General features: G+C 34.2%; 2 protein-coding genes and 1 long non-coding RNA gene across 3 annotated transcripts; all 3 read right to left on the reverse strand.

The window, feature by feature from the left end:
- On the reverse strand, positions 5,152–6,107 carry LOC104790339. The gene is made up of 2 exons (XR_768677.2): positions 5,591–6,107; positions 5,152–5,461 (listed from the first exon to the last, which is right to left on the reverse strand). It is a non-coding gene; the product is annotated as an uncharacterized LOC104790339 (long non-coding RNA).
- On the reverse strand, positions 9,311–11,311 carry LOC104790340 (serine/threonine-protein kinase CDG1-like). The gene is made up of 5 exons (XM_019246275.1): positions 11,206–11,311; positions 10,804–10,967; positions 10,604–10,705; positions 10,015–10,527; positions 9,311–9,790 (listed from the first exon to the last, which is right to left on the reverse strand). The coding sequence occupies exons 1-5, from the start codon at positions 11,309–11,311 to the stop codon at positions 9,383–9,385; spliced, it is 1,293 nt and encodes a 430-aa protein (XP_019101820.1). The 3' UTR covers positions 9,311–9,382.
- On the reverse strand, positions 17,248–19,789 carry LOC104790341. Its single transcript, XM_010516071.2, has 7 exons — positions 19,325–19,789; positions 18,995–19,157; positions 18,642–18,842; positions 18,304–18,549; positions 18,080–18,224; positions 17,749–17,980; positions 17,248–17,648 (listed from the first exon to the last, which is right to left on the reverse strand). Exons 1-7 carry the CDS (start codon positions 19,656–19,658, stop codon positions 17,314–17,316), a joined length of 1,656 nt encoding a protein of 551 aa, XP_010514373.1. The 5' UTR covers positions 19,659–19,789; the 3' UTR covers positions 17,248–17,313.

Here is a 20,799-nt window from a genome sequence, read left to right on the forward strand (position 1 = left end):
TCAAGAAGAGATTGGGACAGCTATTGTACCAACAAAACTTGAAGATCCAGGTCCATTCAATCTACCTTGCTCCATCAGCTACCTTCACTTCAACAAATGCTTGTGTGATCTTGGAGCATCTGTTAGTGTCATGCCCTACTCTATAGCAGAAAAGCTTGGACACACTGAATTCAAGCCAAGCAATCTCTACATAAGTCTAGCTGATGGTTCACACAAAGATGTAGTTGGTAAATTGGAGAGTGTCCTAGTCAAGATAGGCAAGGCAAGAATTCCCACTGATTTCATCATAATAAAGATGGATAAGGAGGTAGAGGATCCAATCTTGCTTGGGAGACCATTCCTTGCCACAGCAGGAGCAATCATTAATGTTAAGGAGGGGCTGATAAGGGTGAACATATCTGAAGGTTTGACCATGAAATTTGAAATTACAAATCCATCTAACCTACCAACCATTGGAGGTCAACCATTTAAGATTGAAGATAAGGCTGATTTTGGGGTTTTGAGAGAAGAAGAGACTTCAACAGCTAAGGTCACATCTCATGAGGAATCAGTTCAACATCTTAAGGGTTCAGTTCAAGAGCTGACTGATCTGGTGAAGGATCTTCAAGTTCAGCTCAACAAGAGGTCTTTGAAGAAGGCAAGACCAAGACTCAAGTTTAAGAAGAAGCAAAGCTCAAATGTTAAGGAGGTAGTGATCAAGAAACAGCACCAAGGTTATCAAATAGAACCAGGGGGGATTTCATCACCTCCTTGGAATCCAAACCAAGCCTGAACAGGCATCAAAAGTCAAGCTTAGTGACTCTAAACAAGCTCACTAGGGAGGAAGTCCCTAAGGTATCCATGTACATATTGTTTAAGGTTTTTGGTATTTTGATTTTTGTTTTGGTATTTTCATGATCAGGGAAGCAAGGGAGGCCAAATAGAAGATGAAAAGAAGACTCGGCAGCCAGCTCGACCCCCCCACTCGAGCACGTACTCGACCTAGTCCTGGTCGATTTCCATCGTCGAGCTGCCCCAATCTCTACCTCCAAGTCATCAACAAGACCCCAACTACACTTTTGACAGCATGCAAGAGGATGTGGACAGTTTCTTCTCCAATCCTTAAGGTACCACAATCACCTTCCCTTGTAAATACCATTGCATTTGATGTTGTGTTTTGTTTTTGGTCTTGAATCCTCTTACAAATTTTTTTCACACAGAGGATTGTGTGATTTAAGTTTGGGAGAGGGTTTGAGATAGCATTTGATGTTGTGTTTTGTTTTCTTATTTCAAATTTTTAGCATCATCATGTTAGTATTTGCATAGCATCTAAGGCATAGAAAAACCCTAAAAATTTGAAATTTTTTGCAAAAATCTTTATAAAAAAAGAGTGTTCATGTAGTTTGCATTGCATAATAGCATCTTGTTTAGCATGTTTCATGTAGGATTGTATAATATTTGCATTAAGGATCCATGATGAGTTTTGCCTTGTTAGCTTGTTTTATTCACTAGACTAGGATCAATGCCCAAGTTAATAGTACTTTGATGCTAGTTGAGTGGTTAGAAGCATAAGATTGAACCAAGCCTTGAATTCATGCATTGCATTTGGTCTAAATTGAAGCATGTTGTGATTTGATGTCATTTCCTACTTATAAGAACTTAATATTGATTGTTAAATATCAATGTGTGCATTGCTTTAAACTCATGTATATCATATACATATTTGGATCATCTTTCTCCTTTTTACCACTCTTGGTGATCCAAGTAGCTGATTAAGACATTAAAATCAGTTTCCAATACCCTTAACGAACCCTTCTTTCAAGCCATGTTTATTCTTGAGTGTGTAAGGCCTATTTTGGGATTGAGTTTGGTAGAAAGTGTTAGGTTTGAACTGACAAGAATAATGCCTTGTGTAGTTCTAGTTTGCATTTTCCAAACTAGATAGGACTAGGTGATTTCATTGTTGGGTTTGGGATTTGGTTGTTTGAAAAAGAAAAAAAAAAGAAAAGAGGAAAAGAGAAAGAAAAGGTTAGAGTCTTTAGGAGGGGAATGTGTTTAAGTAAAATCAAAGTCTAGTGAAAGAATGGGAAGTATGATATTGTTTAAAGATGGTTTCAGTCAAAGAAAAGAAAGAAAGAAAAAGAAGAGTATAGCAAAATGTTTTTATGTCTTAAGAATAAGAAGAAAAAGAAAACTATAGCAAATAAGTAAGAATCTCCCATTCCACTAGAAATATCAAATAAGAAACCTCTCCTAAGACTTTAAAATCAAAAGAGAAAAGGGTGAAAGAGATGAGAAGAAGTTAAAGGGTAGCACTAGGATCAATTGAGTTTAGATTGATAGGATAAACACTTTGGATGCCTTTGGGTAGACAATGTTTTGTTCTTGTATGTGTCTAAGTGTTCTTACCTTTAGCATTCTTCTAAAGCTCAATCCATTTTTATGAGAGAATCTTGATATTGATAAGCTCCACTCTAAAGAAAGACCATCATTGTCTCTAAACCTTTTACTACCAATCCAAATGAGTTTAAGCATTGCATAGAATTGATTCATGTTCTTGATTAATGAATGTTAAAGGAAATAGTTGATTTGAATGCATGTGGACATCTAAGGCTCAAATCAGTAAAGGTTGTGATATGCTTGTCTAAAATCTTTAAGTACAGCTCATTCAACTTGCATCATAGTACTAGTAACTTGGACATTGATTCTAGTTGGTCTATTTGCAAGCTTTAGGAGCTGAGGGCAAACAAAGACTAAGTTTGGGGGTGTTGATGTTCATATATTTTACCCTGTTTTCTCTTAATATATTCACATCTTTTGCATCTTTTGCTATCCATTTTGACCATTATTGCATAGCTTTAGGACTGTTCTTGCATTAGAGTTTAGTTGCATTGCATTTGCATCTTTTCATGCATAAACAGGTGATTTTGGAGCTTAAGGAGCATGGAAGCAATGCTGAGGAGAAGTGAAGCAATCATGAGGAGAAAGCAAGAGAGCTAAGGCTGAAGAACCAAGGTCCGGAGTCCAACTCGACTGCCCACTCGACCAGACACTCGACCGTGTGCTGAGAGGGACTCGACCGAGTGGGAGGAGCACAAGAGGAGCCAACTCGACCGGTCACTCGACCGAGCACCAGGTCGAGTTGGTCGAGCCGCCTGGCTATTTTGTCTTTTAGCGTTTTTAGGGCTTCCACTACATTTTCTATATAAGGGCTTGTACCTGCAGCCACCAAAAGAGTCCAGCTTTTTAGAGAGTCAAAAACCTAGTTTTTACCTTTTTTAGAATTATTCCTTTTGCACTTTTATTTTCTTAGATCTTGTACTTCTTTTAAAAGGAGAAAAAGACTAAATTCTTCAATATTGTTGGTTTCATAACTTTCTTAATATTGAGAATTTGAGTTTGGTTCTTTCTTCAATATTGTAGATCTTTGATTTATCTTTCTAATGATGCAAGTTTCAGTATTTTCTGGGTTTATGATTTTGATGTTCATCATGTATGCTTGTGAGTAGTTGCTTAGGATCTTGAGGATGGGTTAGGCTGGGTTGTGTTTGAGGTTTGTTTGATTTGGTCAAGCTTGATTGTTGTAGATCTCTTCTAGGCTAGATGTTCTTAATGCTGATCCTATATCTGAGAGGGTAGGATCTGATTTCAAGCCTCTTAGCATCACACCAATGTCTAAGGAGCATAGATAAGGCTAGATCTAGAGACTATCATTAGGCTTGCTAAGAGATTAGAAGTCTTGTTTGATTTTTGACATATTGCTTAATGCCTGCTTGTGTAGATTCTTTACTTTGTGAGAACACGTCTAGAAATGCATGAGTTTGATTGTTTCTTGCCATGAGAGTGGATTAAACATGTCTTAGAAATATATGTCTAGAGATTAGCTCAAGTTTGTTGAGATTTGTTGACCAAGTTAAATGACTTCAATCATAGTCCAACCCATGAATACCTCTTCAAGACCTTCCTTCCTTGTTTATTGATTTCTTAGCTTAAATCCTGTTGTTTGATCGTTGTTTGATTCGTTTTGGTATTGCTCTGTTTTTCTTGTGTTGCTCTGTTTTGCGTATTTGTCCAGCTCGACCCTGCACTCGATCTACACTCGATCGAGTGCTTGCTCGAGTTCCAACCCAGAACTTGTGTTTATGATTAGTGTTTGTCCTGTTTCACTCTAGTTGCATTTCTGTTGCTTTCATTTAGTATCATGTTCATTACTTACCTTGCATTAGTTCAATACTTGCATTATCATAGTTTCTATTTCTGTTTTAGCTTCATAATTGTCATAGTCATTCTGTTCCATTTGCATTTAGCTCCTAGTTCTTGTAGTTTTACTTTCTGCATTTTACATTTCATCATAGGATTGTTAGTGACAAACAACCTTTACATCTGGCTTGACTTAGACATATATGCACATCCTGATTGCTTGCAAACACTCAGATTGGATTGACACCTCTTATACTACAACTGCATAAGGGGAATTGAAACACCTTGCTTTCATCATTGTTCATCATCATATCATCCATTTCACACACCACAAAAATATGAGTTTCAATCATCACAAAAGATGATGTGATTCTCCCAAGGAATCAACGCTCTAATGTAGGTAGACTGATAATTTAAAACTTGGAAGGCTCGCGAAGCTGGATGATAAGGCGTGAGATGAACTTGAAAACCTTTATGCCCCAAACTCTCTTAAAACAAACCAACAAAGCAAGGCGGTGGAACTTTAGAAAGAAGCTTTGCGGAGACAGGTGACAAGGCGTAAGACGAATTCCGAAAATCCTTATGCCTTAGACTCTCTTGTAACGATTCTTCAATCCTCAGCTAATGAATGAAAACATCAAGTGCGGCAGAATCACTTGATATACCGAAAACTCTTTGATGTAACCCTTCAAGGAGAACTCTTTAATGTAACCCACCAAAGAGAACTCTTTGATGTAACCCACGAAAAAGAAAGAACAAATTCGAAAGGAACAAATGAATTTACCACTCTTAATAAAAGATAAAAGATTTATTGGATTGATTGATTTGTCAAATAAGATTACATGTGTTTATAAAAAGATAAAAAATTTAGTAACAAAGTCAAATATTAATCTATATATATATTTTTTACGTACATTTTGGTTCTACCATTTTATTTGTACTTATTTAAAAATTTATTTACAAAGTTAATAATTCCTACAAAATTTCCAAAAATAATATTATTTTAAATTTTGTTTCCTAAATATTTTACATACCATTCCAACTAAACTAAAGAAATACAGCATAATCAATATCTAAACAGAAACAATTATATATTTAACCACACTTCTATTATGTATGGAAGATATTCTATTATGATTCAATTTTTGCCCGATTTGTTGTGAAGGAGAAAATGCTAGCTGGGACTGAAATCTCTATGGTAACACTTGAGTGGGCGATGGCGAGATTTACCGAGCAATCCAGTAGTACTGGAGAAGGCGAGATTGGAGATCGATGAGGAGATCTAAAATTATCATTTGAGAGATGCAACGTAGAAATATATTTCCATATCAAACTCTTATTCGCAAATAAATATTCAGTTTGATGAAAATAAACGATAATTACTAAAATAATAACTTTGAAATTCTCTTACCTATGCGATCAAATTGTTATCGGGTCTCCATGAGATAATTGCAACTGTCGTTCTCGCCGAGATTTGTCTTTAAGTGATATCTATCACGGATGAGTAATCAAAAGATTTTCGGCAACAACCTTAGCCGTTGAGCGCCGATTCCAGTGAGAAAGTCTCTTCAACAAAATATCGAAATCTTTTTGAAACGATTCTGCAAACCGAGTTGATAAGAAACCGATCTGGCAAAACCCATCTTCAAGAGACAAGAACCGACACAGATCTAAGAAAAAGAAACTCAAAGGACTTAGGCTGAGAAGAACCACCGTAACGGGTATGACAAAGCGTCATCACTAACCATAGATCCGATGAGATTATTTGGCAAAAGCAAAACAAAGTACAAAAATTATAGAAGAAACCGGAAGGAACTAGACTCCACCAGGTAAAGAAACAATAACCGACAATCGGTATAAAGCCGATCAACAACGAACAAAGATAAGAACCGGCCAAACCCCTTTTTCCCATCTTAATCTATTCAAATATAATTATCTAGATTGTTATTTTTTTTCTAAACATAGTAAACCACTTTTTTGGCATTTCATTATAACTTATGACAAATTTACATTACATAGACAATTATGTATTAAACAAAATAGTCAGTCATATTTCAATTTAGAAAATTTATTAGAAAAACTTAATTCAAATAAATATAAATTATTAGATGTATTTTATAAATATATATCTTTTAGCAAAGCTGAGCTTAATAAAAATACAATTAAAACACACATAATTTATAGGTATTTCTAATTAAACCAACATAAATTCAATAATAAATACTATTAATTTTCACAGAAAATACATAATTATAGTTCTTTCTAATTTAACCTCTATTTACACTGATATTCTTATACAAAAACTGATAAATGATATATAAATACTACAAAATCATAAAATTAAATAAAAAAATATTTTATGGTATCAAATGGATTGTAAGAAAAAAAATATTTTCATCCAAAATTAAAATAGTATAAGTGGACGGGTTTGACCCGCTTGACAACTATATTTAGGTCATCCGGTTCAAGAAGTTCTAATGTATTTTGGGTTGTTTTTTTTTAATCCAGTTTGATAGTTCATGAGTTTTATAGAAATTAATTTTGCTTATCACTAATCCGGTTCACACTCGATTTTGCTTCGTTATCGTGTCCATCTAAAGCGATTGTTATTTCAAACATATTAAAATTTGATGAAAGCAAACTGAACGACGTGCAGATCCAAATCTCTTACATATTTTTTTTTGTTGGACTAAAATATATATTCTCAAATAGGTATTAAAACCACGGTTACAAGATGGAAAAATATTTCATATGTGGGACGAAATGGATTTTCTACCACGGGTTAAAATCTATTTATTCTTGAAACTAAAGACAATAAAGATATATATAATTTAATAAAGACCTAACTCTTGAAGTTTTTCTTCCCAAGGTGACTCTTGAACTCTATCTTCGTCACTCCTCTTTGACCACAAAATAAAGTGATTCTTTTGGGTTTTCCTGGGCTTGTATAGACTCAAAATGGACAGGACTTGATAGATATCATTTCCAATAGAATTTCACCTGCTCTCCTTGCCCACAATCTCTTGAATTAATCTGTGTTTCTTTGATTTTCTCTCTTTGACTCCTTGATCTGATTTGGTGACAAGAAACAACATGGGCTGTATCATTTCTTCCCTTTTGCTTAGTAGAAACAACTCCTGGTTTCCAAACATAATTCTGGAAGCTCCTAAAGCAATTGGACCTAAAATTCAGTGTAGAACTAGATTGACCTCCTTTTGTAAATGAAGCTTATCCTTGTATTATGTGGGCCAAATCTTATGTTTCTGAGCTTGTTGGAAATATAATAAGTCCATTAACATCCTCTAAGTGGTTTCGTGTCGAAATTGTTATTGAATTGATCTATGTATTACATCTTTAGCTCAGATATGAAACTGGGACTGAGATAGATCTATTGAATTGAAATATTCAGATCTTTCACATATGAACTGATCTTAATCACTATAAATAAATATGAACTACTTATAAAGAAAAACTAGGTAACAACCCGCACATAGTGCAGTATAAAATAATTATTAAATATTTTTACGTAATTTTTATTCACAAAATCTATTATATGTATTGGTACTTGAAATCTAAAATTCAATTGTGTAGTATATATTAAAAATATATATATCTAATTTTTATAATAATTAAAATTTAACTCATGAGAATTATTGTAATATCAATCTTGTATTATCATATCATATGAACAAAGAGTTTTTAAAATTTATTTTAAAGATTTTCTGAAAATGTAATTAAAGGATATAATTAAGTTAGAAAGAGAATATAAAAATTTAATTTTAGGTATTAATTGTATTTTTGGAAAAATACAATGGTATATAAATGTAAATATTATAAAAAAATTGATGACAAATAAAGGAAATGGTATTTAGAGCTCTGTGAATGCGATACATCAGCATTTTGTGTGAGAATGCTTCTCTTTTATTTCGTCTGTCTCACAAAGATTGATGTTTAGAAGCTTTTACACATTTTAAGAAAACAATGATTACTGAGTTTAAATATATTTTTTTTCTTTGATTAAAGAGATATTATTTAATTTAAAACCAATAACAATTCAAAATTTTAAATCTTTTCAATGATTACTTTTTGAAGTTTACAAAACAGCAATCTTTGTGGAAAAAAAATATATCTCAAAACATCATATGAGACCGAGGCAGTAATATATAAGGGATGTGTATTATTTGGAACTCACATAAAGAGTTCTCAAAGTCTCGGCACTTATGTACGGGTATTGGTGGTCTAATAACCATAAATATAGTAATTACTAAATTATGGAAACTTGAAAAGCAAACTTAATTGCATCCAACCTAAAATCAAGCTAAACTAATTAACTAACATTGTATCGAAATCAGGAAAAAAGACACAAATAATCGTTTTTTCATTTTAGCTCTTGTAAATTCCATAAACAACCACTTAACATTTAGTTTAGTGATAGTGGTATCGTTGATGTGTCAATCATCAGGTTCCAAACCCACATAAAAAAAAATTAATCTATCTATCTATTCTTCATTTAGAAATACATTTGGCAAAATAATTTTTTTTTTGGTAAGACTTACATAATTAAACTCTTATCATTAGAATAAATATCAAAAAATTTGAAGTTATTATTTGTAATATCCAAAAAGCAAACCTAAAATAATTCTAAAAAAATTAGCATCAATAATTTAAATATTTTAGATACTTTTTACTTGCTAAAAATAAATTTTTGCATATCATATTATGCAGCGGGTTAGAGTTTACATAAATATGATTATAGTGTTTTAATTTACGCGATGGTCTACTAAAATAAACAAAATATTTTAGTCTGATATAAAATGAGTTAACGAGATGTATTATGTCACTCCTAACTGGTACCAAACACACAAAAGAAAAATACAATTCATCTAAAATTATAGAATCTAAATATGAAAACGTATTAAATCAGATACAAAAAAAATACAACATATATTCTTTTTAATGATTGTTAAAAATAGAACTCCCGCTATATACCACCAATTAAAATCTAGTTTTGTGAACAAAAGAAAACCATTATGCAAAAACTAAAATAATCGAACCAAATCAATTGTCCTTCCATAAACAGAAGACTATAAAATGTGAGTCAATTTAAGTTCAGAAAAAAAGCTTTTAAAATGTCAACCTTAAGCAACTTCAAAGTCATTAAAGAAGAGAAAAATACTAAGCAAATAACAGATTTCTTCATCTTTCAACACTGTGAAGGACTCGCCGCTGTTGACTGAGAGCCCTTCTTCCTCCAGTCATCAGCCCAAGACTTAGCATCATCCACGACTCTCCTTCTCTCAAGAGGGTCACTTTTTCCTGCAAGAACATTCAACATCCTCGTCATCTCATCCTGTGAACTCGATGTCCCCGCCCTCTCCGTATCTCCTCTTTGTCCACGCCTAGTCGTCCTTCTCATCGATTGGTACTCAACAATGTAATCTAGAGTACTCACCACCTCGGTGATCAATGGTCTAGCGTTTGGGTCTTCAAATAGACACATCATGGCCACTTGAAGAGTTCTTTTCAAAGCTTTTTTCGAGAAACCACCTTTTCTTGATAACTTTGGATCTACAATCTGCTCAATATGGCCACCCGAGAACAACGTTTGTGCCTGTTAAGAAAAAAGAAGAAACATGTAACACTGTCATCATCAAAATCACAGCATTAAGGGCATAATAAAACATATTTCATATCATATATATCATTAGTTCCAAAGAATAGCAAATAACGATATATATATAAAGATCATAATTAAGTCAAAAAGAGGCAAAACTGTTAAATGGTGATATTAAAGACTAATCTTTCCTTAAGCAAAAATCAGATTCAGAGCGTTACCCAATGCACAAGATAGCGACTTTGAGAATCCACGCAATCGCATGAGGGCATAAGAGCTTTGCGTCCAGAGATAAGCTCCAACAAAACGACTCCAAAGCTATAGATATCAGATTTCTGCGTCAACTTCCCGGTGCTAGCATACTCTGGTGCGCAATACCCATGAGTTCCCATAACTCTAGTAGAGACATGAGACCTACCTTCACTCGGACCAAACTTAGCAAGTCCAAAATCAGAGAGCTTCGGTTTATACTCATGGTCTAACAATATGTTTGAAGGTTTCAAATCTCTGTATATCACGGAAGGATTTGCTTTTCTGTGAAGATACTCTAACCCTTTAGCGGCTCCTGCAGCTATCTTCATCCTTGTGTTCCAATCTAAAGGCTCTTGATCATCTTTGAGATCTGACAAAACACACAAACAAGAACAGGTTTTAAAGACTTTAATAAATCTCTTCCCTATTGACTTTCTTGTTTCAGGTGTAGTTTTTTTTTTTTTTACCGTGGATATGATCTTCTACTGATCCACGAGGCATATATTCATAGACAACGAATCTTCGATTGTTCTCAGCGCAATAGCCGAACAAATGCACTAGGTTATCGTGGTGATGGATCGAGAGCATTAGGACTTCCACTAGATACTCTTTGTCTCCTTGACCACCACCATTATTGTCATGCATTTTAACAGCTATTTCCTTGAATTATGACCAAACAACAACACAAAAAGAATAACAAACAGTTTAGATATTTCACTGTTTTACAATGACAAGAGCAACCACACAAATTTTTTTACCTCTCCAGTGTCTAGCCTTCCTTTATACACAGTTCCGAATCCACCTCTTCCGATCAAAGATTCATCGCTAAAGTTATTTGTCGCGGTGGCGAGTTCTTGGTGTGAGAAAATCCGACATCTGTTTTCAACATCTAGCACTGTTTCTGAAACTCGTTCTGGTCTGGCTAAAGAAACAAAACAACACAAATGAGTGACTCTATTATTTAGATATGATTGCATTAATTAAAGAGAGACATTATAATCAACCAAACAAACAAATCTTTGAACAGTGACTTAGATAATCCGTTACTATAAAACTCGGTAGCATTTACTCAATAAGCTAATCAATGATATTAATTAAAGATTTGACTAATCTCAAGATTAATCAATTAATGAACAGTGATTAGAGGAAGTGAGAGGAACCAGGAGACGGTGTTGATGATGGCGACTTGTCACGTTTGGATTTCTTATCAGAATTGTCTTTCAGTTTCGTTTTTCGACCGATTTCAAAACAAAGGCATGTCACCATGTTTTCTCGGAATCAGTCACAAGGAAAAACAACCAAAACACGATCGAGAAAGTAAGATGCACACCACCACACACACACACACACACTCTCTATGGATTTTATATCAATAGGGCTTAGTAACGAACAAACATTGAGATTCAGACACGATGACGACAGAGATGAGGAATCATACAAATCCCCCAAAACGCGACTAACATTTTTGAGTTTTGGGGATGATTCTCGATGAAATTATGATGATAAGGAATAGAGAGAAGGGATGAGCATTGGATTAGAAACGAGAGGGGTTTATGTAATATTTGGGGATTAGAGATAAGATTGGATTATAGAAGGGGAAATCAAAGTTTTGATTGAAGGGTTTTTGATAGGGTAAACGTAAGGGAAGACACGTAATCCACAAAGTAAGCATGGGCTTACATATATTACATTGGTATACGTTGCACCAGATTACTTATCATATTTACTATGTTCGTCTGAGATATAAAAATTATTTATTATTTGAGTGTAAATATTCTATGATGTTAAAAAGTTTATAGGAAGTCTATCCTTTAATTAAGCCCCACACTTGTGATATCTATTGGACTATAAAATTATTTAACTATTTTTTCACGGAAATTTGAATTTCAAGTTTTCGCGCGCTAAATAAACAGGAAAAATAAATTTATGTATGGTTATTTTAAAAGATATGAACGATTATAATCAAAGATATCATGAAAATGAAGGTTAAATGGTCATATTTGCCATGTATTTGGAATAAAATCTAAGAACCAGACGTTATAAACAATCTAGCGGTATTGTGAATTTTTTAATTCAGAAAAATTAATGAAATGTTAAATAAATTCGAAGGAAAGATTGTGAAATGAAAAAAAATCGAACTTCAGGTCAATATAAATTCATGTAATTTAACATGAGTTATAACTTATAAGATTTCATCCCACTTTTTTTTGTCTGATACTCAAATCAATCCGAAGACGCATGCAAGTTTGTTTTAGAGCATTTAGTATCAAATATTGATGGTGTGTAGGAATTGGTGAAAACATATATGAGTGCATCTTCTAATCAAATCGAATAGATAGTTTAGAAGTTTGTTGTAACTAGTACAGGTTTATCCTGAAAAATGTAAATACAATGGAGAGTAAAATCAAGACTAATAAATTTATGCAACATGAGTTATAAGTTCATAAAATATATTCTTTCTGTAACTGAAGTATATCTTTCCATCTCTACATAATTATTTATTTTTGTTCATCAACCGACCACAACAGTTGTATTGTTTTTTTTCTTTTCTTTTGACAGTTGTGTGTTGCGGGTTGGATGTCAATCCTTTATACTATAAAGCATAAGTCACCTGTCCAATAAGGATAAGCCACATCAAGGGGCGGAACCACTTTATCCAAAGGTAGGGCATATGTACCATATGAAACTATAAATTGTTTAATTTATGTATAAATTCTTAAAGTTAAAGTGGCATAATGGTAGGGATACACCATAATAAAAATGAGGTCATGGGTTCGACGCTCTCTATGTTCCAATTTTATAGTTTTTTGCACCTGGTGACAAATTTGGCTAGATCCACCACTGGCCACATCAGACTTTTTTTAATTAACAAAAAAACAAATGATCATGGTTAATAAAAATCTTTAAAAGAAAAAAAACTTACGATAGAATAAATGGATCTTTTTCATTTACAATAATATATTTGGATCGTTGTCAAAAAAATATATATATATTTGGATTAAGCCCACAAGATATATAACCCTAAGCCAAGCATCAAAACAAGTTTGATCTCCCTTTTCATCTTCCTCTTACACGAGAAACACAACTAAAAATCATTCCTAATTTTACTCCCACCAAGAGATGCACGTTCATGGTGGTTTACAACAAATCCCATCTTCTATAGAAATCCTCTTCAATTTTCTCTAAACACAAAAAGCACCACCAAACCACTTTTCTTTTCGGACCAATTCACCACCAAATCCATATCCTCTGTTTGATCAACCACTAAAACCTCTTTCAAATTCACAAAGCCAAATCCCTTTAAAAACTACAATTGTCAGGGAGGTAAATCCTTAAGCTTTTGTTCATATCCATTACTTTTTTCTTGAATTCATATTAATTCTGATTTCTATTGTTTCAGGTTGAAGATGTGCTGCCACTATATATTACCATAGTTTAGGTCTTGTTTAGCTCATGTTTTGCATCATATAGAAGTGTTTCCTTAAGTTTTATAGCTATTTCTGTCCAAATATGCATTTACGATGTTTAGAAGCATGCATTGCATACATTTGTGCATTTGGAGTATTATTAGGTGTTATGGAGCTCTAAAAGTATAAGGAAGGACTTGGTGTTATTTCTGGAGCTAAACAAGAGGATTTCACGTCTCAGGAAGAGAAAAAAAGGCACTCGACCATACCACTCGAGCAGGCACACAGTCGAGTACGTGGTCGGATTCATAACGAGCTCCTCAAAGATCCATTCAAATGAAGATCTTCTGTTGCGATTAAGCTTCCGCCTTCTTCACGAGAATTGTAGAAAATTTAGTTACCTTTCCAATACCGGTTTTTTCAAGTCAATCGGAGGTGTATGTCAACAGTTATCCTGATTTGACTGAAAAGATGTCATCCCAGATCGAAGACTCGAGCTACGTGATGGACCAACCACTCGACCATGCACTCGACCGAGCACATGGTCGAGCTGACCGAGCCGCCTCTCTATTTTGTCTTCTAGCCATTTTAGGGCTTCCCTTCCTTCCTATATAAACATATTGTACTCTATGGCCGCAAATAAGCCACTTTACAGAGGAAAAATATCACAAAAACCTACTTTTTACCCTTTTGGGATTTTAGCTTTTGCGTTTACATCATCAGCCACTTTTAAGCTTTTTCCTTAGATTCTCATACTTTGTTGCTTCTGTAACTTTCTGGGTATTGAGAATCTAAGTTTATTTCTTTGAACAAAGTTGTAGATCTTCATCTTATCTTTCTAATCATGCAAGTTTCATTGATTTCTGGGTTTATGATTTTGTTCATCATGTTTTGTGATTCTTAGTAGTGTGTAGAGATCTTAGGGATGGATTAGGCTGGGTAATAGTTATGGTTGCTTAAACTGATCAAGCTTTATTGTTATACATCTCTTCTAGATTAGATATGCTCTATACTATCCTTATACTGAGAAGGTAAGGATAGATCTTAAGCTCCTTAGCATCACATCAATGTTTAAGTTGCTAGATAAGGCTAATGCTAAAGATTATCATGAAGCATGCTAAGAGATTAGATGTTTAAAGTGATTTTTGACATTGATGATATGGTTGTTTAATGTCTGCTTTTATATGTAATAACTAGTGAGAACTAGGTGTAAGAGTATCTAAGCTTGATTGTTATTGTCATGAGAATGGATTAACAAGTATTAGAAGATCATTGTCTAGAGATAGGTTATTGTTGATTGAGGTTTGTTGATCAATTTAGATAACCATAACTTGAGCCCAGCCCATGAATCCATCCTTAGAACCTTTCCTTGTTTATTGATTTCCCTGTTCAAGTATTGTTATTTGCCTGCTGTTTGATTTACTTTCATTTTGCTCTGTTTTGATTGTTGTTCTGTCTCTGTTCTTCATCCGGAAGTCCACTCGACCCTCCACTCGACCATGCACTCGACCGAGTATTAGGTCGAGCTCCTTTCCAGAGTTCTGCATCTTCCTAGTTTCATTCCTGTTTCATTGCATTCACCTTTGTTTCAGTTACTATATATCTTGCATTTAGTATATGTTCTTAGTAGATTTACACTCTGCAATTTATTATTGTCATTAGGTTGTTAGAAATAAATCAACTTGATATTTGGCTTAACTTGAATGCATTGATCACATCTTGACTGCTTACACATCACACTCTTTATGGATTAACATCTTTTATGCTACAACATCATAAGGGTATTGAAACACCCTGCACTGCATCTGATCATCTTAGCCTATGTTTGTTTGTTTGTTCATCATACTTTCATTCATAGGTTAAGATAGAAAAATCATTGTTTCAAGATGCCTCTGGATTATACCCCTCTCTCAGAGCTCTAATATCAAGGACATGGAATTTTTATCCAAAAGATAAACCTCGAATTATTCTCAGAGGCAATTCTTGTGAATGCAAAGGTACATCAACATTAGTGTTGTAATAGTTATAAATTTCGTGTTACATAATAGGCCTTTTAATAAAAGAAATATTACTACAATAAGTTATTTTGTGGATAGGGTGATCGATCGAATTCAAGCATGTGTGGAAAACAAATTACTTTTAGGATTGCTCAGAGCAGTCTAACTTGAGTGTTCTTTATGAAATAGCTTTTTTTTTTCCTTCTATTTCTCATGTATCATGTGCCAGGATTATATGAGTACTCTTTATTCCAATTCATTTTCTCTCTTTATGGCATATTAATTCTCTTCTTCCGGTTTACATGCTCAGGTTGAAGATGGTGTTGCCGATAGTCATCTCACATGGTTATTTACTCATACAAATTTCTGGTGTGTGAATATTTGAAATCTGGTAGTAGTAAAAATATGATATTTGTGTGTTTTTTCCGTCCAAAATGGGAATGGACTAAGGTTATGAATTTATAATCTATAATCTGATGATCGAGTTGATTCCATGATTATAAGTTCTTATTCAAGTAGAAAAATCTAAGCATAGCTTGATTTCTTTGTGTCATGGAGATATAATTCAAGCTAACAAGATAATGTTACTGGATATATATTTGTTTCCTAAACTAACTAAGATGCATCACAAGAACATGAATGGAAAGTAGCGAGGGTTGGTGAATACGATGAAAGATTGAAAGTAGTACTACTTCCAATCTTAATCTTTTGTTTGTTATTCAAAATGCTTACTTGAATATTTGTGCAAATGCTCATGTAGAATATTTGAGCATATTAATGTGTGTAGTTTCATATTTCAAAACTCATATGTTTCCATAAGACAACTATCATGTGACTTACGAAGATTTAAAATCTGGGTTTTCCAGGATCAATAGAGTCCACGTGCTAACTTATATATTTATACTATAAAGTTTTGTAATTAAGTTAGTAAATTATTTGATTGAGATTTGCATTACATTGTTCTCATTCCGTATTTTTGTAACAAAAGTAAGAGATATACCTTTGGCCTTCATATACTCATCTAACTAAGTAACTATATGTTTACTTCTTACAGGTGGGTTATTATTAGTTACGGTGTGAATGGAAAATTGATTTCCTGGCTAAAGTGTGGCCAAACAGCACATAACGGCAAAATATGAAAAGGCAAGGAAACAAAACTAATATAAAGTCATCCGATCCAAACGTTAGTATTGAATGTCGTTGGAAAAGACGGAGTTATTCTGATAATTGGGTATGTTCAAAAAAAAAAAAAAAAAAAAATCTGATAATTGGTTTTATAAAAAAAAAAGATGAATAGAAAATACAAGAAGAAGAAATTGATCCATATATGCATCATGCATGTGTCAATTAGGATCGAAGGAAGATTAATTATTTCATTTTTGTATATAACAAAATAGGTTTTTTTACTCTAATTGTATCTCTGTATTATTATTATTTTTTAAATTCTTTTACTCTTTCATTGTTACATATATACTTTATTTGCCTCATAACTCGCATCATTTCTGAAGTATATATATCAAGAAAACGATAATATAAACTGAGAAGAAACCAAAATAACAATAATTATCTTTCTATTTCATGTTTGATTTTTGATACTTGATCTTAAAATTACTTTGTTCCCGTACGAATTCGTACGGGTCCAATACTAGTTTTTTAGATAATTAAAAAACCATACTGAACCAAAAGGCGCCAGTGTATGTTCTATGTTGACTAGATTTCGGTTAGCTAACTTCGGTTTGAATTCGGTTATTTAGAACTGTTCTAATATGGCCGGTTCAATTGAAGAGGAGAAAACAGATTTGCGGAACTAAACCAGTGACTACATTAATTAAACCAACACAGCAGGAAAAATTTGAAAAGGTCACTAAATGATTGTTACAGTGCTTAAGTACTCTTTCTTGGTGCTACAATAGGCGTGGAACCGGTCTTCATTAACCGTACCAAACCCAGAAAGCTCAATGCCGAAAGTAGCAAGCCTTCGAGTGTCTCGTGGGATGGGAGATTGCCATAAACCGTCCCACCAACCGGGAGGTGCGAGTGGCGTGAAGGCGCATTGGTTTGGCTGTTTTGGACAGCTCAATGGTCCAGCGTATCGGTTCCAGACATGTCCCCATCCCACCTGGTTTTTCAGACCGTCTGCTAACAGATTGCTCTGGAAGCTGCTGAGGAACGCAAAGCTCGTGTTACTCGAACCATCCTCTGTAAAGTAACCAGTTAATGACAGTCCAGGAGTATTATAAATGACAAGAAAGAAATGAAAAGAAACGAAAGTGTGAGGAAACTAAAATAAGGTCTTAACTGAGACTATTTGCAGCGGCTAATGCAGCAACCAGCTGAGCATACGTGGTCCCGACTCGCCTATTAGCACCAGAGATCACTGCCTGTTTTGCACGGCACGCGAGGAAGAAATCTACAAATGCAACCCATCTCGGTGCAGGACCCCAATCCTTTATTCTGAAATCTAACATTGGTAATCCGCGGCCACGTTGGGTGATATCACCACGGAAAAGCTTATAGTCAAAATGTAGAACCTGCAAACCATTGCAACTGATTTAGTTCGCCGACAATGAAACTGAAGAATTTGTTGCATAGATTACAAGCGAGTGCGAGTTTTATAGATCATTTAATACCTCCGCAATTGTGCTGATATTTGTTTTGATAGTTTTCACAACAGATGGTGTGTCAGACACTATAACCACTCTCGGTTTCGATATGCCAAGTTTGTTAATTGCTTTCCCTAGACAGTTTGTCGCTGCACGCAAAGGTCTAACAGATCTGGAGAAAATCATGGAACGGAAGATTAGTCAGCCATCTAGAGAGAAAAAAAGAAAAACATACTTGCGTTTTAACATACTTGCTCATCAACATTCGCATGTGCACTGAAATATCAGGATCTCCAGTCTCCTGAAGAACCCAGTCAACTGCTTCTTTCACATCTTTCGTGGGAGATATGAGACTCATCATCAACTCTCCAAACACATTTGCAGTTGGCGCCGAGTTCCCTTGCTCTCCAAATAACTCAAATGCAGCAGCTCTCATCTCTGGATGCACATTCTTGAGGAAAAACTGAGCTGCCACAGCGTCTGTAGTGCCTTGAAACCTGAAAATCAAATGCTACGCTCAGTAATGATTATCACTCCACAAATTGGAGTCAAAATCACATCTTTTGTTTACTGTTTTATTCTCACTGACCATATTATCGGTTCTTCCCATTTCTTCCAATTACTGCACAAGACATTACTCTTGGCCGGCTTCTCGAAATCATCCAATCTCATTACAAGCCGCCTTCTGTATTTCTTGACGCAGCCATTTTGTCGCCACAGATGCTTCACTTCAGTCATGGTAAGTGTATAATTGGAGTAAGCAATGTAATCACCGAAAGGATATTTCCCCCTGAGAGATCACCGAACAGAGAAACAAAATAAGTATAAACAAGACAAATAACACAAACCACAACAAGCAAAGTAAACAGTTCAGGGAACTGAATCAGTTAATATAGTTCCCAAGAAATAGAGAAAAAGGATTGAGAAAGAACCAATATATGCCTGGTCTGGCCAATGATCAAGGATCTGTTCAACATTATGCTCAACGCTGCTGAAGTTAAGATCTTGTACATTTCGTTTCCGAATCCAGCTTCTGCTGTCTTCCCCAGAACATAACCATGTCGACAAAATTGCTCTGGAGGCAGCTCACGAATCGCTGAAGCTCCTGGAAACCACAAGAATCATCTTCATCAATATATATAGACTAAGCAGATTCAAAATACACATCCCACTTTGTTACATCAGAGTAATCCGATTTCAAATTATTGCTTTCGTTAGCCAAAACACTAATCATCTTACTTAGATGAACACTACGCAAGAATCGAGTCTCACCATTGATGTGAAAATGGCGACGGATGACATCACGAACTCTGAGACTTTGGTCCACGAAACCACCATCAAACTCACGTCCCATCTCTTCTACCGTCGCGCAGAGCCTACCTCCATCGACCTTAGGATCTCCAATCGAAGACGAATTGATCCACCTCGCGGCCTCCTCGGATTCTGAACCGGCGTCGTCGTCGTCGTCATCGATGAAAGACGAATTAGGATCCACGGAACGGAGTGTGAGTAACAACAAACCAAAACCGATAAAGAAAACCACAGATGATAAAAGAATCGTCGTCTTCCCGAACAATCGCTTCCGTCTGGTTCCACCGCGTTTCATCTCTTCCTCATCGTTTCTTCTCTCCGTCGTGGGAACGCAGATCAGTGCTCGGTTTCGTTATTCAGAGCTTTGGATGCGATTGGCACGGCGTCGTTTGGGCAACGTTCGTGTCGGTGGCCGTTAAACTACTTCCAACGGCATCGTTTTAAAAATAAAAAGGCCTTGATTTATCTTGTAGAGGCCCATCAACTTACATAGCGTCGTTTTAATATATATACCGGTCTTAAATCTTAATAATGAGTTCGGTGGTGTTGTTCTTGTTTGGTGCACAAATTTTGTGTGATTATTCTATTAAAATTAATAGAATATAACATTATAAATTTATAATATGCTTGTAGTCTGTAGATAAATAATACATAATTTGAACAATAATGAAAATGTTGAACGAGTGGTATATGATTATTCATTTACTAAAACTAAATATTTTTTGAATAAAAAATTATCTTTCAAAGTAACAAATTCCAAACTTACCAAAATAATAACAGAAAATTTTTATTGAAAGCGCAAAAATTCATAATTCAGGAATAATTAAACAGATATGATCTCATAAAAACACGCGTTTATGATTTTTAGAAAAACCTCACAATTCTTTTTCTTCTACTTAGTAAAATCTGGATTCAACAATATTTTTTTTTACAATGGTGTTTATACATAATTTTCAGGTAATCAATTCTCCAAATTAATTCAATCTTCAATCATCTACCTTTTGTTTTAAGTTGCATTGCCAAGTAACTAAATAAGATATAATGAAATTTTATTTTCATTTGTGGTGTCTCTCTAATATATAATTACTTAATTAGTTAAAAAAAACTACAAACGTGTTACAATTTTTGTGTGATTATTCTATTAAAATTAATTAATTAAATTATTTCTTTAATGGATTTGAACAAATTTGATAAGATATAATATACTGTGTATTCTAACAACAAAGAAGGGTATTATGATTGAAGATAAAATATTAAAATATTAGACTAATGAGAAGGGTATTATGATTGAAGATAAAATATTAGAAAGTTTTTTTGATATTACGATTTTTTTTTTGACATGTCATTTGTGATTGAAGATCTAATACTGAGACCAACATAATAACGATCAGTTTTGATTATCTATTCTATTAAAGTTGAAGTACTCACTAGACTCA

This window comes from Camelina sativa, chromosome 6 (genome assembly GCF_000633955.1).
Source record: "Camelina sativa cultivar DH55 chromosome 6, Cs, whole genome shotgun sequence".
NCBI classification, from domain to species: domain Eukaryota; kingdom Viridiplantae; phylum Streptophyta; class Magnoliopsida; order Brassicales; family Brassicaceae; genus Camelina; species Camelina sativa.